The following is a 19,314-nucleotide window of genomic DNA, read 5'->3' on the forward strand; positions in this document are numbered from 1 at the left end:
CCAGAAGGGATGTGCCTGTTGGTGAACAACAGTGACAACAGCTCTGCTCTTTTCCCAAAGTTTTAGTTCTGCTCTGTATGATCCTACAATGAAGGATCATTACACTTAAACTATTACTTAAACAAAAATCCTTTCAGTCCCACTATTTTATATTCTAAGTGTAAAACATCTTTTTTTTAAAAACAGCTACACTCTTCTAAAACAGTAAACGCACAGTGACAGGCATTTTAAACAAGTACTTCTTATTTATTCACAATTTAGATAAAGTTTAAGGAAAGACAAAAGAAATACAAAGGACAACATTAAAATGAAAAGGAATTTTAGTGACTGAAGTGAGTTTCTACAGCCAGTGCTCTCCACACATTTCCAAACATTATCCAAACACTGCAGATGCAGATTTCAAATAAATCCCATAATAAACCGCTATGACTATTCCCTTTGAAATTAATCTGGGAATGGAAGTTAGCCGCCTTTATCTSTGAGTACACAAACCACCAAATTCTTCAGTTTCAGCTCAAAGCCACACTTATCCTTTTCAAGATGGAATCTGCAGTAACATTTCAAGCAGCTTGTTTCATTTAGTCTGAGCTCTGCTATAAAAAAGTCAGTGTCAACCTTCTGCATAAGCAAGCAGGTTTTGCTGTTGCTTGTGCAGTCTCTGCAGCTCAGAGCAGACTCACACTTGCAGCTTGGAGGTATCCCTGCAGATACTGCAGTGCTTCTGCATTCAGGCTGGTGCTCAGCATGGACAGSACCTGCAAGCACAGGAGGGAGCAGAGGTGTCACTGGGGGATACCACAGCCCACACTGAGCAGCACTGATCCGTGGGGAAAGCAGCTCAGCTCTGAGSAAATCTTTCCTTACCAAAACCTTGGACAAAACAAACGTGCTATGGCCCAGAAGAGTTAACTGTCACTCAGCTTGTCTAATTTCATATGAGCTGCCTGAATTCCTCGGGTACATGCAATTCATTGAACTTGAGAAAAGTATTCGTTAAACACCATCAAGTGGGTAAATTTTCTTTTYAAAAATGGCATATTTAAGCAAAATTAAGTGTCGTGGAAATAAGGCCTTTCTAAGGCTCCTAAGGAAAAACCTTACAAAAGCTAAAGAATAAATCTTTATTCCAATAAAGAATCAAATGCAGCATGATCTGGCATTCTAGTTATGACCTACTTAATTTATGCTGAATATCAAACATTAGCAAAGAGACCCCTCCCCACCAAGGCATTTCTCCTCTGCAGAATGCAGTGTMCAAGTCACCTACCCTGCCTGGACATGCTGTAGACAGTTTGTGGAGAGACTGTGCCAGGTGGATTCTAGGGTTGTTCACCATTTGACCTACAGGATCATGTTCTTTTTTGCCAGCAAAGGCTAGCTGAGAGAATGCAGTCTGATAGCCTGGAGTATCTTCTATGTCAATGAAGTGTTCTTCGTCAGGGATTGTGTCATCCTCAGGCAGCTCAAAGAGGCCAATGAGGGCCTGCAGCAAAGGAATCCTGGCAGCAAAGAGGGGAGGGCAAAATTGGAGTGCTTAAAAGATGTTAGGACAGGGTGTATTTTACAAGGATGCTCAAATTACTTGGAACCCTTTATAATTTAGCCTTTGCAGGTACTTGCTTGGCTATTGAAATTGTAAATGCCCACRTAGGCTGGACCAGAAGAACTGTGGGTCTGTGTATTTTACAGGCATAATGGGGGTACTCSTATCAAGAGCATGAGAAATGTATTTATCTTTTATCAGGTCAAATTGTCATGAATATACCCAACAAAARCAATTCTTCTCTGGATCACAACTTTGCTTTAAGTATTTAAAAAAAAAATGTTCTAGTTCAGGGATCTAGTCTGGGATTCAGTCAGTGTCATCCAATTCAGACACCTGGCATCCCARGCTGGTTTACAGTCAAACTTCCCAGGTGGCTTTCCCCAAAATTCCCCTCTCACTCTGTCAGGTTATGAATATGCTCAGGACTCCTGACTACAAGAGGTTTAAGTCAAAATTGAGACAAGCTTTCCAGAAAGAATAAAAGYTGTAGGAAAAGTAGTGTATTTCCCTAAATGCAGCTCCAGCTAGCCAAATCTGTGCTTTTCCCATCAAAAACACCTCAAACCAGTTCTGTCATTTGCTTTGAAAAGACTGTTTCATTTGYTGTGAAAAGGAAGCAGTATGAAAGGCCTAAAACAGCCTCATGACAACAGTGGGCCTGAAGAGATGATGATGAAGTTTATTTCAAGGATCTGTTTTGGTGAGAGCTCACATTTTCACAACCTGAAGAAGTGGGGTACCTACCACAGCTTGGTGTACTCAGTGTCCATCATGGGAGGACATTCTGTTAATATTTTTGTAATGCCAACAGCACAGATTTTCTTTTCAACTTGTCCAGACACTTTCTGGATTTCAGGAATTATAATTTTCTCCAACACCATTCCAAACATCCTTGTGACATTGAGAGAAAAAGTATTAGAAAGTCTTATCAGACTTATGGTGACAAAAGAAAACCAGAAACAATAAGAATTGCTAGCAAATAGAGACAACCACATAATTTGTTAAGCTGCTGCCTTGTTGCAGTAGACCCTTGCACATACAAACTTTTCACAAAGGATAGCACTAAAGACATCAATCTTTCCTTTTCATGATCTKCTTAGATTAGTAACTTGAACTACCAGTGAGGAACTGTGGTCACAAATTCAGAAAAAGAAGRCATGCTAGACAAATAAATGAACTAAAATTAGGAGAAACATTTGGCCAGTCAAATTAGTGATAAATGCAGACTGACAGTTTARCTAGAGACAACYCTTTCCTACTTCAAAAGATAAAAATTATACAGCAGTATGAAATATAACCCAAACAAACAAAACATACTAACTTTGGCTGTATGCTGTCAAATATTTCTTGCAGAGCTAATGCCCCATACCTTACACARTACAAGTTAATGAAGACGAGGAAACCTGTAACAAGAAAAAAGTCAAACTCCACATGAAAACAAAATAATAGCTTTAGAGTTAGCAGCAAAATATATTCTAACAAGTKTTTTAAGGGGATAGAAATGGCAGTCTTTATCCATATTCAGATTAAGTGAAATACATTAATTTGCTACCTTGAAATTTGCCTAAAAACTGATCTTTTCTTGTACCACAACACAAAGCCAAGGTGGTATAGGAGTAATTCCTTTTTCCCCTTCTAGCATTTAAAAAAGGCMATAGAAGAGCTATTTGCAATTTTTTTCAGATCAAGAACCAAAAGAGCTCTTCAATGCTTTAAGCAGAAAAGTTCCCACAATGCAGACTTTGGGGTAAGCTGCAGTCCCCTTTGCACAGCTGCAATGTGTTCAAAGCACCACTTCAACTTTGTGGAAGACCATKATAAGCAGCTCTATCCCTCTTGTTCCTGTCAGGTGGCATTAACAGATTTTAAGTGATAGACACTGCATTATTTGTGTAGTGATAATATCATTAATTTAATCAGCATGAGAATCTTGTGACAGCAGGAAGAACCAGAATCTGTTTCAATAATCCATCACAGCTTTGCCAGTATATCACAAAACCTTATCAATAGGTGTAGTCACAGTAAGGCAAACATGGAATATTTCACAGTCCTGACACACAACTCCAGGCAGCCACAGCAAGTGTGGTCAGTATTGCTGTGCTGCAWGAGAGGGAAGCTTTGCTGCTATCAGCTGGAGATTAAATGGAGACATTTCCAGATAATGACATCACACACACTACAAAAGAAAGAGAAATACACACGTCTTGTCCATTATTTTAATTCCATTCCCTCCAATTTTGTGAAGTGTCACCTGCTATGGTGACTGCTCCATCCACCCCTGTTGATGAGCAGTAATCTGGAGCAAGTGCCTGGAGTCTCCAYTATCCCTCCACCTGAGTATTGGGGCAGACAGGACACTTGTTCTGTGCAGCTGCACACTCTGAACTGCTGCTGTCACCAGAGCTTTTCACAGAGGAAGAAACTTACTTTTGATAAATTTTGTTGTTTTGGAATTTTGAAGTCTTTGGAATAGCAGAATGAAGATCTGTTTCCTGTACTGGTCAACTGATTCACTGGAAATTTAAAAGAACAGTTATTCAATTCACACTAGGCTGTTACTGATGCTGCTTCACAGAAAACATGTATGGAATCATTCAAATCTGTTTGACTGAAAAATGTGMTATTTTCTGATGTTAAAAATTAACATTTGATAGGTTTATACACTTTGTAATTCAATGTAATTTCAGCTCATACTCACGGAGGCATGTGCTCGATGATACTGTTTAGAAGATAGAACCCCTGATGGTCATTAGCTTTAGAAGCAATCAACTTCTGGAACACACCTAACAATCCAGGCTGCAAGAAAAGCAAATAKCAAAGCCTAGACAACAGTTCTTCATATGTGACCTACCAGAAAATTGGCCATTATCATCTATAGCATACATGAAGGCAAAAGCCTTCCTAACCTAAGCCAGTATTCCATTTTTGCAGTTCAGGTCAGAGAAGACGAATTTRGTTTCTTCCCACTCACTCTTCTCAAGACTGTTCTGAACAGAACCTGAAGATTCTCATTATCCACATGTTTAACATGAGGCAAACAAGACAAGAAAATTTGTGGAAATTAATCTTCTTTWAAGAACTAAGAGCAGGAATTTTTTATCTCAATTGACAAAAGCATGATAGCCTAGGATTCATCATATCCACAAAATGGAAAAGCACCCAAAAAGCTACAGAGTATTAGTTTGTCTGTCTGTGTAAGCAGCAAATGTAGCACAAATGCAGCTATTTGCTGAAGTTCCTCATATTAGTAACCTCAAATGAGCAKGTCTGAAGGCACACTCACAATTTTGTCGGCGGCAGCGCTGGCGATGGTGCTGGCGCCCCGCTCCAAGTACGCCTGCAGGAGCCGSACCAGAGGGGGAATGTTTCCTGTCCTCTCCCAGAGAACTGGCTGCAGCAGGTGAGGAAACAATGCCATGTAGGATGATGGGATTTCATTTTTATGCATTTCTAGAAGTAGGGACATCACTTGAAACACATACGGAATGAACTCTGGAAGAGAAATGATGACATTTACAGAATCAGACAACATGGTCASTCCTCAGAAACCACATATCTRTGGATTGAACCYRTAATTCTATGAGTAACACAARGACTTGTGTTAATCTCATAACTTTCCATTTCCCCTACCCCTTAATGTTTCAGAATATGGAAAACAAACTATTAGAAACAACACACTAGAATTAAGAATARTAATAAGAGGCTCTGGAGTAGTGACTGCTAGATATTTTTAAAACGCAATTTTAAAGTAAGTGAATGCTGTTGATGTACCCTATGGAACAATCTAGATACTTCCAGACTGTGAAAACGCTATTTCTCCCCTTGAATTTCCTGTGCTACAAAAAAAACCTGTTGTAAGATAAATCCCAGCAGCCAAGSCCAGTGGAGAGAGCACAAGCATCAGTGACTGTCATACCTTGCACATCATTCTGCAGGATCTCTGTGAACACCAGGAACAAAGCCTCCTCAAAGCTCCCCACTGCCTCGGGGTTTGCCTTGCACGTAATCCTTATCGACAAGCAGATTGACTCAAACATGTAATGGTTAAAGTGAGGCTTGCTGGGATTCTAAAGACAAGTTGTAAACACATAAATCAACCAAATTCGCAGACAGGTCACTTATTTTGCTAAATATTATCTTTTATTTCAACTGAAGACTAAAGTAGGATACTTGTAACTACTTTATTAAGGACACTTGTAAATTATTTATGAATATGCTTATAAAAATCAATAGATAAACACAAACATAAAGACCTCTAAGGCATAAAGGAGAGGGTTTTTTTGTAAGTATTTCTATGAAACAAATGTTTTTCAGAAGCTCTATATAAACTAGCAAACAGCTAAAATATCTGAGAACAAAAACCGGAAAAAGATTAATTTTCCATCTTCYAAGTGTCCAGTCAATTCTCTATTGAAYACTTCTTAAATGCTGCAGCTGAATTTACTGTACAGAGAAGAAGGTTTTGTTTTGGACAGCTGATGGCTAAGGCATTGCCTTAATRTCCATGGTTAAGAATTTGGCCAATYTAAACAAAAAACTAAGAGAATTTTACCCAACAAAAGCAGAAGGGTTATTTATTTAATTCAATCCCACATTTCAATGCCAATATTTAATATTAGCTTCAGAAGTTTCATGGGCAAATGATTCCAAAGTTGTGATAAAACCAGATTATTATATTGGTGGCCTCTCTACAAGCAAATATTTAGACTGCAACAAACTAGCATTACAGAAAGGGTTCACATGTTGCTTCTAAATTTCAGATGAGAGCAGGGTGAATGATGTGAAAACACRTCCTAAAAGGAAGGCAGTACCTCAYTGGAATGCTGTTTGAACTTAGCTGAGTGAGAAAATATCATAACAGTATTCTAACAAAACACTACCAAGTATCCACAAATCCTCAGCAAGACTGCTCTAAAAGGTAAAAGGTGACCCTTTTGCTTTATTTCTTTACCTTACTGACAGCCAGCAGTTTCTGTGTGAGCTGTGTGATGACAGAAGGGATGTATGGAATTATGGACTCCTGTAGCAGAGAAAAACTCCTCATGATGGCTGCAAAGAAATAGAAAATATTATATTCTGAAAACAAAATACACTTCTGCCACCCACCTTCTGCTACAAATTGTTTACGTTTTACTGTTAAAATAGATCCCAAGGAAGTAGGTACAGTAAGAAAGAGCACCTGCTTCAAGAACAYTCAGTCTATAATCACGACACAGGATGAAACAAAGCCTCATTATTCCCATTCTACAGATGGAATACAGGAGATTAAATAACTTTACAAAGACCACCACTTGTCCCAGATGCATCTCAGATCTCAGCATCCTCTTAGCCACGATCTATCCTCTCACTAGCCATGACCAGATTGTTCAGATCTTCCCCTAATACTGTCCAGGTAGCTGTCTCGACTACAAAGGCTACCATYTGAGCAATAATTTCCCCAGTATCATTATGTTTAGTGTATCTCTTTGGTACCACAAGTTCAGTCAGATGACATGATACAGTCTGATGAGTAAGTGCAGGCTGCGTGGACMTCTTCAGCACATTTGCATAAAATAGGTTTTGTAAATAAAACTGTCATAAGCCTTTACCTCAAGTCAACCATTACAGGACTCATTAGGCATTTACCTTTCATAATGTATTCATTTTCAGATGAGCCAGGAAGCGTCAGAGCTTTGAAAAGGTTTGTTAACAGCACTTCTACAAACGGTGCCATTTCTGCAGCTGTRATGCTGTCAAGTGAAACACAGCTCTTTAATGATCAAAGACAGTCACCAACTTCAAGCCCTATACAATACCACAATATATGACATGAAAGTTCAGACCTACAYGTATTTCTCATCCTTAATGCACAAAACTTAAGTAGCAATGAATTTACTTCTGCTTGAAAACTTACAGAGTAGCATTATTTGTCCCTCTCATGGTAAAGAGTCTTTCAAGAGCATGGGCTGCGTAGGTATGGACCACAATACTTTCTGCTTGGAGATGATTGATTAAGAGAGGAATAGACACCAGCAGTTGTTCTTTTGGTACCTAAAAAAATAYAGCAACAAATCATGTATATGTTAAAAAATACAGATGGTTCAACACTAGAGCACAACTGAGCTCATCAGAGACATACAGAGCTTGGCAGAGGAAGAAATCTTGGAAGAAATGCTGTTGTTTTATCACACCTTGGCACCCAAGAGATACCTATTTCTATCATTGCTCATATACTTCCTCTGAACACCAATGGCACATTTGAATTAGCAGCACGTGCAGATAAACCTAATGTGTATTTCCGTTTCCATTTTGCTTTGTCTTACTMGGTGATTAAAAATATCAAGGTTTAAAAACCCAAAATTATGGATATTTAATAAGACATGAATAAAGGTAATCTAAAATTTAGAAATAAYATTCAACMCRTTTTCTTACCCCATCTCACAAATGARAAAAGGTAAAGGACAAAACTGCTGTGTTCTGTAACCACCAGTGCAATGATACGAGCAATCAAGCGTATTTAGACTAACACTGACTTGAAAAAAGTCTGAGTGTGTCACAGAATTAAGCAGCTAAGATATTCAGTGTTCCCACAGCATATGGACAGCATACAGACTACATGTTAATTGGATATTTATAACAATATCATTTACTTTCTAAACTAAAAATTAATCATGAAGTGTTATATATGACTGCCAAACACCTGCTGAGTTAACATATGGCCAAGTGTGATAAACTGGGCTTGGCAAGTATAAAGCAACAAACGACAATATGTTTTTACCATAGGAGAAAAACTTACTTGGTTTCTAAAAATCATGATATATTTGATACCATCTGCTTTTAGAACAGGGAATTCATTCACTGCAATAGAAAAATATGCAAACTTTGTTGATACTTCTCATACAAATGGGATTACTGAACATGTACTACATATACAGGCAACACTTGACACTAAGTAATCATTTTTCCCCATAAAAATAACACAGAATATTTTTCTACATTCCTTATTTCCTTCACTTCTGTATGGGCACTGTCAGAATATCAGTTTTAGGTACAAATTACACCCCAGTACCATTAATAGTACAGTCCAGCTCAGATGAAATTTCATCTTCTGGCTTCAATTTTAACAGCCTCCAGTAACACATTTTGAGACAGCCCACTATGCTTCAAATATAGCAAGGTAATTGTTGAAGTATAAAATAAATTATGTGGCTTAAATCTGGACATCCACAACCTCACTGACAGCGCCTGGTAGAGATCACCTGTCAGTGACCTGTACCAGTATTTTCCTTTCTCAGGGTTTTGTAGAGCATGGAAGTTTTACCATAAAGTCTCAAWTACAGAAATCAAATTACTTTGATTCAACAAGTTTAAGCACATAGCTGATAGCAACCATGTGTGTATATGCCCTGATCTTACAGAGAGCTGGTGGTAGGGTGGCAATTCACCTTGCTGTTAACAGCTCCTTCACTGCTGGCCAAACAAAAATTAATTCCCCTGTGCCAGGTGTTAACAGCTCCTATCTCAGAGACTTTGCTGATAAAGGAGTGCTTGAGACTTCAGAAACAATGGTCACTGKCAAGGTTATGATACATCACAAAAAGACCATATCAAAATTAACATTAACTTACCAGTAGCAGACTTYAAGTCAGGTTGAATGTGATTCACAAAGAATTCTGTCAGATTAACAAGTTCATTGGCCTGTGTTATTCCATGCTGGAAAAAGCAAAAAAWWAMYTWWTTTTWWWWKSYGGCATATMAACTACTAGTTTTCTTACTCATTTTAAGTAATGACTACTTAGTTTTCCCTTACAAAAAAATGCAACCTCTTTTTAAACCACAATTTTTAGATGGAGATTTTTCAATGGAGTGTTCTGAGTTAGTYGATATTTGCTTTTTCTTGCATTTGCCCAACTGCTACCAGATGGATTCTCATTACACATCACTATTATGGCATCACTATTAGTAACAACTGCTGGGCAGCAATACCCACCTGGCTTCAGAAAAAGACTGAGAACAATCAGCAAAACTGCATAAAATGCTGTACATGTTTTACTRTGTTTGYCTCAAATCTGTCTTGTAAAGACGCYGAGATCTGAACTTCAACAGCATTTAAAATATCTAGCAGTATACCTAAACTTGACCCATATGACATAGGACACAATGCTTCTGTTTCCAAATACAGGTCAGCCCACCCTGGTTCTTCAGTGTCTCCTGCCTGAAACACTCAGGTGCTTTCTCCCAAACAAGTAATGAGATCTATTTCCAATCATCATTAGCATTCACATGTCATTTATAAACCAAACATTCAARTAGCAGGAAAYATTGGGAAATACCATGACAAGAACTCMAAGAGTCATTTAAATTCCTTTTAGTCTGCTTAACAAATCTGATCCTTGTGTAAAGCTCTATTTGCCTTCCATGGCTTCCAGACTGCCTCAGGACAKCCCAGAGCTCAGAGGCTCCAGAGCCAGGCCAGTTTAGTTTGTTTGGCTGGATCCCACATGCCATTTAGGCCTGCCATGTGGTCACACTGTGCCCCATCTACCTGAGCTCAGATACAACTGTAATAGCTGAATAGATTACATGAATAGAATGGAAAAGTACCTTCTGTGTTTGAGCTTTGGATGCCAAAGAGGTTACAAGGTAAATAGCTGCATCTTTGTGCTTCCAGTTAACAGATGGATTCTTTGCATATTCTTGCAGCATAGAATTAACATAGCCAGAAAAAATCCCTGTCACRGGTCCTTCAAAAAATTTGCATAAGCCTCTGACTAGATCACACGCTGCTCTGCGCCGGGTGTCAATATCTGCACGAGAACCAAAAATTCTTTGGATATGAAAAAGCCTACAGCTTTTGACATTAGTAAACATAATAATCAAAACAGTAAGACAGCTTCTCGAGTTACAGCCATGTTAACCCCATGTTACTTATTGCAATCCTCCACGCTGATGTGTAAGAACACATGTAAGCCTTTTCTTTACTGTCACAACAGGACCACTTGTACAGCAAGAAGGGACACCTGTCCCTGAGCAGTGGCAGCAGAAATGCAGGGGGGCTGCTACTGGCTTGACATCATGCACTCAAATGTACAGGGTGTAGCTGGGAGGGAGCTCATTCTCTCCCTGTGGCCCATACTGTGCAGTGTTYTGTAGCAGCAACTAAAGCTGCTGGGAATGGCCAGCGTTTGGCTGCTGCTGAAGCACAGTCTCCCTCAGCACTCCAAGCAGCTGGGCCAGCACAGCCCTGTCCCAGAGCAGTCACTGCTCTAACACACGCCATGGCCAAGGCTGCCTGCTGCCTGGCTGGCCCAAGCAGTTTGTATGCAACCCCAGGCAGAATTTCAGTTTGAACAGAAGAGTCTCTCCCTGTTACTTGAAACTCCACACACAGGAAATAAATACCCCTCTGGCTACTACTCAGCATTGACTTACAGAGTGTATTTGCAGAAATGAGAATGTGGGCAATGTAGAAGACATACCAATCCAGTTAAGGAAAAAGCCCTATAAAAATATTGTTCAAAACAGACAGACACTGTGACGAGCATATCGTGACAGTAGACTTCATCACAGACTGGATAAAATCCAGCTGGGGGTGGTGTGTGAAAACCTCCATTTCAAAATGAAGTTATAAAAGGTTCAGTAAATTCCTTCAGCTCCTTAGAGCTACATTTAAAGACCAAGTATTCCTAGTATAAATCTGTGGATTACCAGATCCTTCCAAATCTCTTCTAATATATTCTTCAGAATTATCTTCAAACGCTTCTTCATCAGCCGCTGAAAATATAAAATACATRGAAGTTTAAATACTGAGGTCTCTGGTTTTTATGATAAAAGGGTGTATCACTACCAACTTGCTATTTTTTTCAAGAACTTTTCTATAACATTAATAGAAATTAATCAGAAATATCCAGCCAGACTAGTCTGTTTAGCTTCTGTCCCACAAATTAGTCTTTCGTACCCACGGGCTGATATATTGATTCAAAGAAAAACCTCTAACACATATTCAACACCAGGTGTATTTGAAGAGACTTTCAGAGTCACAGACTTAAGAGAAAGAAGCTGCTTACCACTGCAATATATTTTCACTGCATTTTAAATACTAGGATCAGTGAGTCCAACAAAACTTAAAGAATTAAAAAATACAATTTGGTAGACCTGATATTCCTGCCTATTTAGGCTCCTTGAATTTTTCAGATACTAATTTTAAGTGTGGAAATTTATTGGTAGCACATGACCTTCCTCCAYTGGGATTTCAAGGTGAAAAGTTAAGTATATTCATATAATTCTACAAAGCCCACAGGATAGCAGTCTGCTGCAGAAACTTGGGTTTGAATCTAACACTAAGGTACACAAGAGGGAACCCTCMATTCTTGGTCCTGCAAAGCAACATGTGATTATAATTAGTTAGATTTTTGCAGTGTTTTTGAAAACTTAAGTYACAAAGAAGTTACCTCTAAATTCCATATTGGGAACAATAACTTTTTCACAGATGCTTGTCARTGTATTCTGATCTTCAAACAGATGCTTGTAATGTGGTCTCTCACAAACTGAGGCCAGAAACTGGATTGCATTGCTGACCAGCTACAGTACCACAAACAGAACACAAAGCTTTAGTATGACTGATCAATTTATAATTTATTAATAAACTTGACAAGATCAGATTATAACAACTCACCAAGTCATACTTCACTTCCTGGCCTGTYGTGACTAACAGATTCCAGATTGCTGTTACAAAACGTGGCAGGTAGGGCTGGAATTCTTCATCATATTTTTGAGCATATAAAGCAGCATTATCACAAATTTGTGATTTCAAGAGCTCCAGCAATCCAGCTTCCTCTTCATCCTCACATAAAATGAAACTAAGAACTTAAACATCCAAACTTCAACACTACTTAAACATTAGAAGTATCAATGTATTTAAGTGAAATATTTACATSACTTGTTTTACCATATTCAAAACAGGTGAAAGAAATTCCTCTCATGTCTCCATCAAATGGCAAACTATTGTGCTGTATCAGGAAGACAGCACTTAAAATGCAGAAAGCCTGCACAAAAATAACTGGAGCTTTGCTGACCTGGTATCAGCTTTCACCAGTGACATGAATGACTCTTTAACTGGACAAAGACAGCAAACACTGAAGTACTTAGAGATGTCCTGCCCTCTATTTTCAACTTTGAGTTCATTAAGAGATCCTGTTTAGAACACTGCACATGAACCAAGTGAAAGAAAACCTGAGCCCTGTGATGCCAATGGTCAGTTTAGTTCAGCAGCTGCTCTTGAAAGAATCAACTCAGTGATGAGTATTAGTAATTAGCAGCTGGGTATACCTCTAACTGTCATACAACATTAAGAACTGAACTTCAGATTCCTTAAGACAGCAGAACAAGCTCTGTAAACTCCATTTCATTAGTCATTCTATTCCTTTGTTTGGCCCACAAAAACCCCACTGTATTGTTCAGAGTCAGACCTAAGTTGTCAGTCCACCCTCGTCCCCACAGATGCAAACCAGGAGGTTTATGCAGTACTTACATCAGTCTGCAGGAGTTTATTATCTAAAGTTAAAAGGCTATGAAAATTTGTCATCCACGTTTCCATATTATCTTCAAAAAATTCAGGAAGATCCTGTGAAGGAAAAGTATAAATCTACATTATAGTTTCTRATTACACTGCTTAGATAACATCCCTACACTGGAAGCAGGACATTCACCTTCTGAGTAACAGGGACAATAACCTGTGGAAAACAATCTTCAAATTGAAACAGTGCCCCTTCCTTCTCCCAAACAAAACCTGTCCTGGCAAAGCCCCGGAACTCAACTAGCTCCAAATAAACCAGTTGTTTTACCCTAAACAGCTCAATTCTTACAAGGAATGAGCCTGACCACCTCCTACTCTCAGAACAGGAGAGCACAAGTCTCTTTTAACTCCAGCTTGTTCTTCTGCCCCTATGGAAGAACAGCCCAAGGAATCCAGGCACAATCACAATCACACTTCACATGTTCACATTGAGACACTAAATAGATGYCACCTCAGCAAAGGAGCTTTTCACCATTTTCCATAATGCAGTGTGGGTTACTGCTCCCAGAATGACTTGCTCCTACTGTGCTACASAGCTACTACACATAATGAACTTTACCTACATGACCAAGCTCCCATCACTACAGACACATKAATAAAGGGGCACAGTGAATAGAAACTCAGGCATTATTGGACTCCTGCCTTTCCCAGCTCCTACCCAGAGGCCCCATAAAACATCTCCTTGAAGCAACACCAGCTYAGACTCCCTTGAATTTGAGTTTCCATAGGGCCAAGGAAATGTCTTGAATAATCTGTCCTTACTGTGCTTTTACTCCAGTAGATGCACTGTTGATTTTTCTTTTGCCATAAAGCACAGCATTAAAGGCTGCCTCAATTAATTCTATAGTAACAGCTTCATCAGAACAAACTATCCCAAGAACAAGAAGATTCACCTGAAAATTTAAACTGTAGAACAGCTTTGCRATGAGAATGAGAGAAGAAAAAAGAACCTTCAGGGCACTGGCATCATTTGCATGTGTGCTGCAAAGTTCAATAGTTGCCTAGAAAAAGATACAAGATTGTCAAGTACAAAACCCACACCAACAAAAAATACTGAAAAGTGTCATGGATTTTTTTTTTWAAACCAGAAAATACAGTTATTTTTCTTCCTCTTAGCGATCTTGTTAGATCTCACTTCATGACTTGAATTTGAACCCCTTAAACAATTTCAGACAACAATTCTTTTGTTTGAATTTTACAGGTATCCACAAAAAGATATTCAGAACATTAAACTTGTTTTAGAAATACCTTRAAGAGATTTGTCAGGGGTAAAGCAAAGGCATCAAGCACAAGTTTGATCTCTGTCCATAATTCATTTGACTTAAATTCATGGCGGTACCTGACAAGTAAGAGAGAAACACATGAAAAATAGAATATAGTCTTCACACATATTACCAAATTAACTCACATAGAATTTTGGRTTTTGCTGGACCTTGTAACAAATACTGTCAAGTATACAAGAACTAAACAACRTACTTCAAAATGGTGCAAGGTGTACRATTTGATAGCTACTTAAAGACATTAGTAGAAGTGACAACTATAGAGATTGTAAATCTCCAAAATTAACTCTACCAGTAAAACATGCCAGCTGAACAGAAATTTCAGTATCTATACACAAAATCTATACCCAATCTATACCCAAGCTTCCTTATCTCCAGTACCTTTTAAATAAAGAGTGGGCAGTGCGAAGAACCCCATTGATGACGTGGAAATCTCCACTCTGAAAGCGATTCACCATTTCTGTCAGCAAGTCTGGCCACTTCTGAGGGAAGTCTTCCCGCCCAATAATACTGATGGCATCACTYAACTGCAAAGGAAATGGAACCATTATGTGACACAACAGCACACAGCAGTCATGCCAAATGCTGCAAACATCCAAGAAAATGCTGGTTACTCTTGGCAGATGCAAAAATCACTGGGTTAAATATCTTCCACAAAAATCTCACCTTAAGTTCAATGTGTACACACATTCTCACTTTCTAGAATTTCTGTTTAACTCCCTAATGCTAGAACTTTGCTGTAAGACTATACAGCAATTATCCTTTTAAAATGTCAAAGTAGGTAGAAATATCCTCGAAGTCATTTGGATCAGGATGAGCTCACTGGAAAGAGAACTGAGCTCTGCCAATAACCATAGCCTCTAGACATGCTTAGAATATTCCCAAAGTTTCATGGATACAACCAGGAATGACATATTACCTGCTTTTGAATTTGTTCTGGGCTGCTAAGCATCAAGGGCACTATGTTGGCTTTAATGGCTATTCTGTCCGATTCACATATTTTGTTTGGTTCATCCTCAACCTAAAAWGAAAACAATAATTAAGTTATGGTCATATCAGTATTCTCTAGGCAATGAATGATGATCAGCTTTTCAAAAACCAATTGCTTATACTGATTTATGTAGCTATTTCATTGCTGAAGAACCTAAGAGACACTGCCTTCAATGAACCTGGCACAGCAGGATCTGAAATCATGTCTTTCTGCAAAACTTCAAAGTAGTTTTTTTTGCCTTCCCTAGGGGTGACTTTTCAGGTCAGCAATTGAGCAGCASTGAGGGTGRGTGCACATGGCAATGAAATTCCCACATTTAATCCTTTTCCACTCACAACTTTTTCTATAACAGAACACTATTTCTACTTCCAACACACCACGAAAGACGCAGTTTGGGAGAAATGACTAAAAACACAGCACCACAGCAACAAGGTGCTAGGTGTGTYAGGCCAGGCTGAATGTGCTGCTGTTCTTGAACTAAACCAGACCCAGGACTGCTACAACTCCTCAATATCAGCGTGAGGGAAAGGGCAGAAATCACATCCCATTTCGAAAATAGGTACCAGCTAAAATGTAATGGTAAAATGTTTCATGAGTAAGTTACACCTTGAGTTTGTTCTCCAAATGACTGACTCCATTTCCCAGAGAACAAACACACACATTGCTCAGGGCTACTGAAGAATACCTTCCTGTGCCTTAAAAGGATGATTAAGTCTTAATACAATTGCTCACGAGGATACTTACAATTCTCCAGTTCCTTTTAATATAATTCTTGAACGTTACAGATGCACAAACTTTGATGACACTTTCCTGTGATTTCTCCAGCAGCGTTAAGAGTAAGAGTGGATAGTTCTGGCTTCCTTCCACAGATTCAAGGAACTTTTCCGCTGCAAGAGAATATACTGAGGTTAGCCAAAGCTGAACTCCTTTCTCTAAAGGGAATCCTACCATTTCTCAAGGGTCTGTTTAAAATACCAACACATAAACACTTCCCCAGAGCTTCACAGGAACAAGTCTCACAAAAGGTATCACAGCTCCTTTGTTCCTGAGCTCTTCAATGCTCCTACTGTCAAAACCAGCTCTCAGATCACCAGCAGGATGGGGAGATACTGCCTCCTCACCCTTGGAAAAGCCATGGCCTGAGAGAAGTAAATCCTGGCTTGTTGTGAAGAGCAGCACTGTTTAAAATAACAACAGTGCAATAAATAAAATCAAGAATACAGAAAAATAAAATCACAAAAAGCAGACAAAGTTATTTATATTTATACCCATCCTTCATTAGTTTTGGGTGTTTCATTTTAAAAGGATACTGAGAACCTCTGCAAAGTTATTGCATAAATATCCACTGAAAGTTTGCTACACAGAGGAGCCTAAAAGAAAYGGAACTTTTTTGTTCTCACTCACAAGAATCACTTACCAGGACGCCTTATAGCAGGATCTGGATCTAGTGTTTTCTTTAGATACTCAGTTAAAGTTTGTAAATTGGCATCACTGAGCTCCATTTTGGCAGAACCTAAAACCCACAAGTAGTTTTGTTACAACCAGAGATGAGAACATCTATCCTAAAGCTACACAAACAAAACCAGATCCCACAGAAGCAACATCAGTTCTTTTCCACAATTTCTCACAAGCACAGTCCCAACTGGGGTGCACCACATACAGGAAATTCTTCACTTGTCAAGCTACAGGTAACTGCTGCTGTCTGGTTTAAGGACCCAAAACTCCACAAAAAGCTCACATATCCAGCAAACATGAACCAAAAGATGATCTCCTGCCCGTTCAGGACAAGAGGAATTTGGTTCTGCTTTTGAGAACTCCTGTCAGCCCCAGAAATTGCTCCTGATGGAAAAAGCTGTACTGTCAGACCCAACATAACTGTAAATAAAACAATTCAAAGTGTGTTGAAGAGTCAAGGCTTTTCTAAAAAATCAAATACTCCTTATCAAAGAAAAATACCAAAAGAAAGTATTTTTTTAGAAAGAGACAAAAGACTGTGCAAAGCCAGCCAGTTTGTCCTCCCTGTAAAATGAGTTCAGACTAGGGTGGAAGCTAATATAAATGCAATACTTATTACAGAATAACTCTGAGCAGTAAGTCTATATTGCTCCTCTCTAGTAATCCTCKCACACACATTCTTATCTGTACCAGTTACGTATTTACTTCACAGCTTGCATTGAAGTAATTAAAATTACAGCAACACTACAACAATACGATGTGCTTTAATGGAGATGTTCCTCTGGACATCATCATAATTCCTGCCCATCCTTCTTACCACCAGTAGCACAGCTCCCTCCCTACAGAGGTTATGGGGAAGCAAAGATTTCCWTTTTTTCTCTGGAGTTTCTATTTAGTACGATTGACCTGTCACACTTTGGAGTTGTTTCATGCTGATCATCRGTGCACTAAACATGGTTTTATTCAAGCATGCTCGCACAGGCAGTGAGCTTTATTGACACAATTTTTGTGTCAGCTAAGGCATCTACATCACTTAAAAAGACAGCAGCAGTATCCTCTTGAATTAATGTTAACAAGCAATTCAGATCCTAACATATTATGCAAGAAGTCAAAATCTATGTGAAGAGTCATGCCTCCTATGTTTCCCTTTGCTTTTGGAGTTTACTTGTCCATAATCTTGTTCACCAACTCACATCCACCAACATATTTTGACCTGTCACCTATATATGCTTATTTCCTTCTCTTTCCGTATTGTTTTCCAGTACAAAAAAATAACTGGTGGTACTTTAGCTAAAGTGATATGATGCTCTGTGTTGTGTTGTAACGTGGCTGCACTAAAGGCCTCCGAAAACCAAAAAAGTGCTTAATACATCACCTACTGTAGTCAAATAAATACAAATCGCTCACGGAGAACAAACATAAACCCATGCAGAAGGCGGCCGTGCCTCCGGGGCTCGGAGCGGAAGAGCTTTACCCAAGTCCGTCCCCTCAGCCAGCASTGCCCCAACACCTCCCACGTGCCGGAGAATGTCCAGGGCCCGATGTGCCGGGAAGGACCCCGCTGACACTGCTGGGGATCCCCACCCGGGCAGCTCCCGCCGCCCCGCACCGGGGCCGGTGCAGCAGGGCCGGGGAGGCGGAWCCGGGAGCGGAACCGGGAGCGGAGCGGGCCGAACCCCGCGCACAGCGGGACAAGGCCGCGCCTCTCCAGCCGGGCCCTCCCGCGCTCCGCGGCCCCAGCGGCCCCGCCAGGCTGTTCACCCGCCCGAGGATCAGCGCTGCCCGGGCCGGGCGAGATCCCGAGCGGCCCAGAGCCCTCACACCAACTCACTCGGCCCCCCCCGCGCCGCAGCGGCGGCCCAGACTGGCAGCGGCCGCGGCGAATGACGGGCGCGGGCAGCGCAGGCCCGGCGGCCCCGCACCAATGGCGAGCGGCGGGAGGCGGGCGGAGGGCCCAGCACGGTGCGCCGCGCCTGGGGACGCCCGCGGGCCCAGCGCCGAGCGCGCCGCCCAGGTGGCGAAGGGGCGGCGGCGGGATCGCCGGTGCACGGGGCCCCGCAACCCCAGCGCCGTGCGGGGCAGCGCGTCCCGGCCTTACCGAGCGGCTCCCGGCAGCGGCGGCAGCGGCGGCGGCTCCGAGCGCTCCGGCTGCGCTTCACATTCAAACCGCCGGGCGAGGGCGCGGCGGCGGCTCCGTGACCGCATCGCGCGGGGCGGGGACTCCGCGCCGCCGCTCGGCCAATCAGCGGCCGCGCCGGCCAGGGCGCGCCGGCGGCAGCCAATCCGCGCCGCGCTCACTCGGCGGTGGCCAATGGGCGGGMCCTGCCCACAGAGCCCCGCGCTGCCGCCAAGGGCTCGGCCCGCCCCGGAACGGCGCAGAACGGCGGCTGAGGGGAGAGGAGAGGGGAGAGGGGAGAGACCAGGAGAGGGGCGGGAGAGGGGCGGAGAACGGCGGGAGGAACCGGGAGGGACCGGAGCCTGTTGAGTG

At 40.9% G+C, this 19,314-nt stretch overlaps 1 protein-coding gene across 1 annotated transcript; it reads right to left on the reverse strand.

The window, feature by feature from the left end:
* Positions 1–223: 223 nt before the first annotated feature.
* CSE1L (chromosome segregation 1 like) lies at positions 224–19,041 on the reverse strand. Its single transcript, XM_057386510.1, has 25 exons — positions 18,925–19,041; positions 16,789–16,884; positions 16,116–16,258; positions 15,300–15,401; positions 14,762–14,907; positions 14,349–14,439; positions 13,994–14,101; positions 13,056–13,148; positions 12,201–12,368; positions 11,977–12,106; positions 11,234–11,299; positions 10,130–10,332; positions 9,154–9,238; positions 8,322–8,383; positions 7,440–7,576; positions 7,172–7,275; positions 6,498–6,595; positions 5,463–5,613; positions 4,830–5,038; positions 4,245–4,342; positions 3,974–4,059; positions 2,868–2,949; positions 2,291–2,437; positions 1,268–1,499; positions 224–755 (listed from the first exon to the last, which is right to left on the reverse strand). The coding sequence occupies exons 2-25, from the start codon at positions 16,871–16,873 to the stop codon at positions 666–668; spliced, it is 2,916 nt and encodes a 971-aa protein (XP_057242493.1). The 5' UTR covers positions 16,874–16,884; positions 18,925–19,041; the 3' UTR covers positions 224–665.
* Positions 19,042–19,314: the final 273 nt, after the last annotated feature.

This window comes from Malurus melanocephalus, unplaced genomic scaffold (genome assembly GCF_030028575.1).
Source record: "Malurus melanocephalus ecotype Western Australia unplaced genomic scaffold, MMel_1.1 scaffold_978, whole genome shotgun sequence".
NCBI lineage: Eukaryota > Metazoa > Chordata > Aves > Passeriformes > Maluridae > Malurus > Malurus melanocephalus.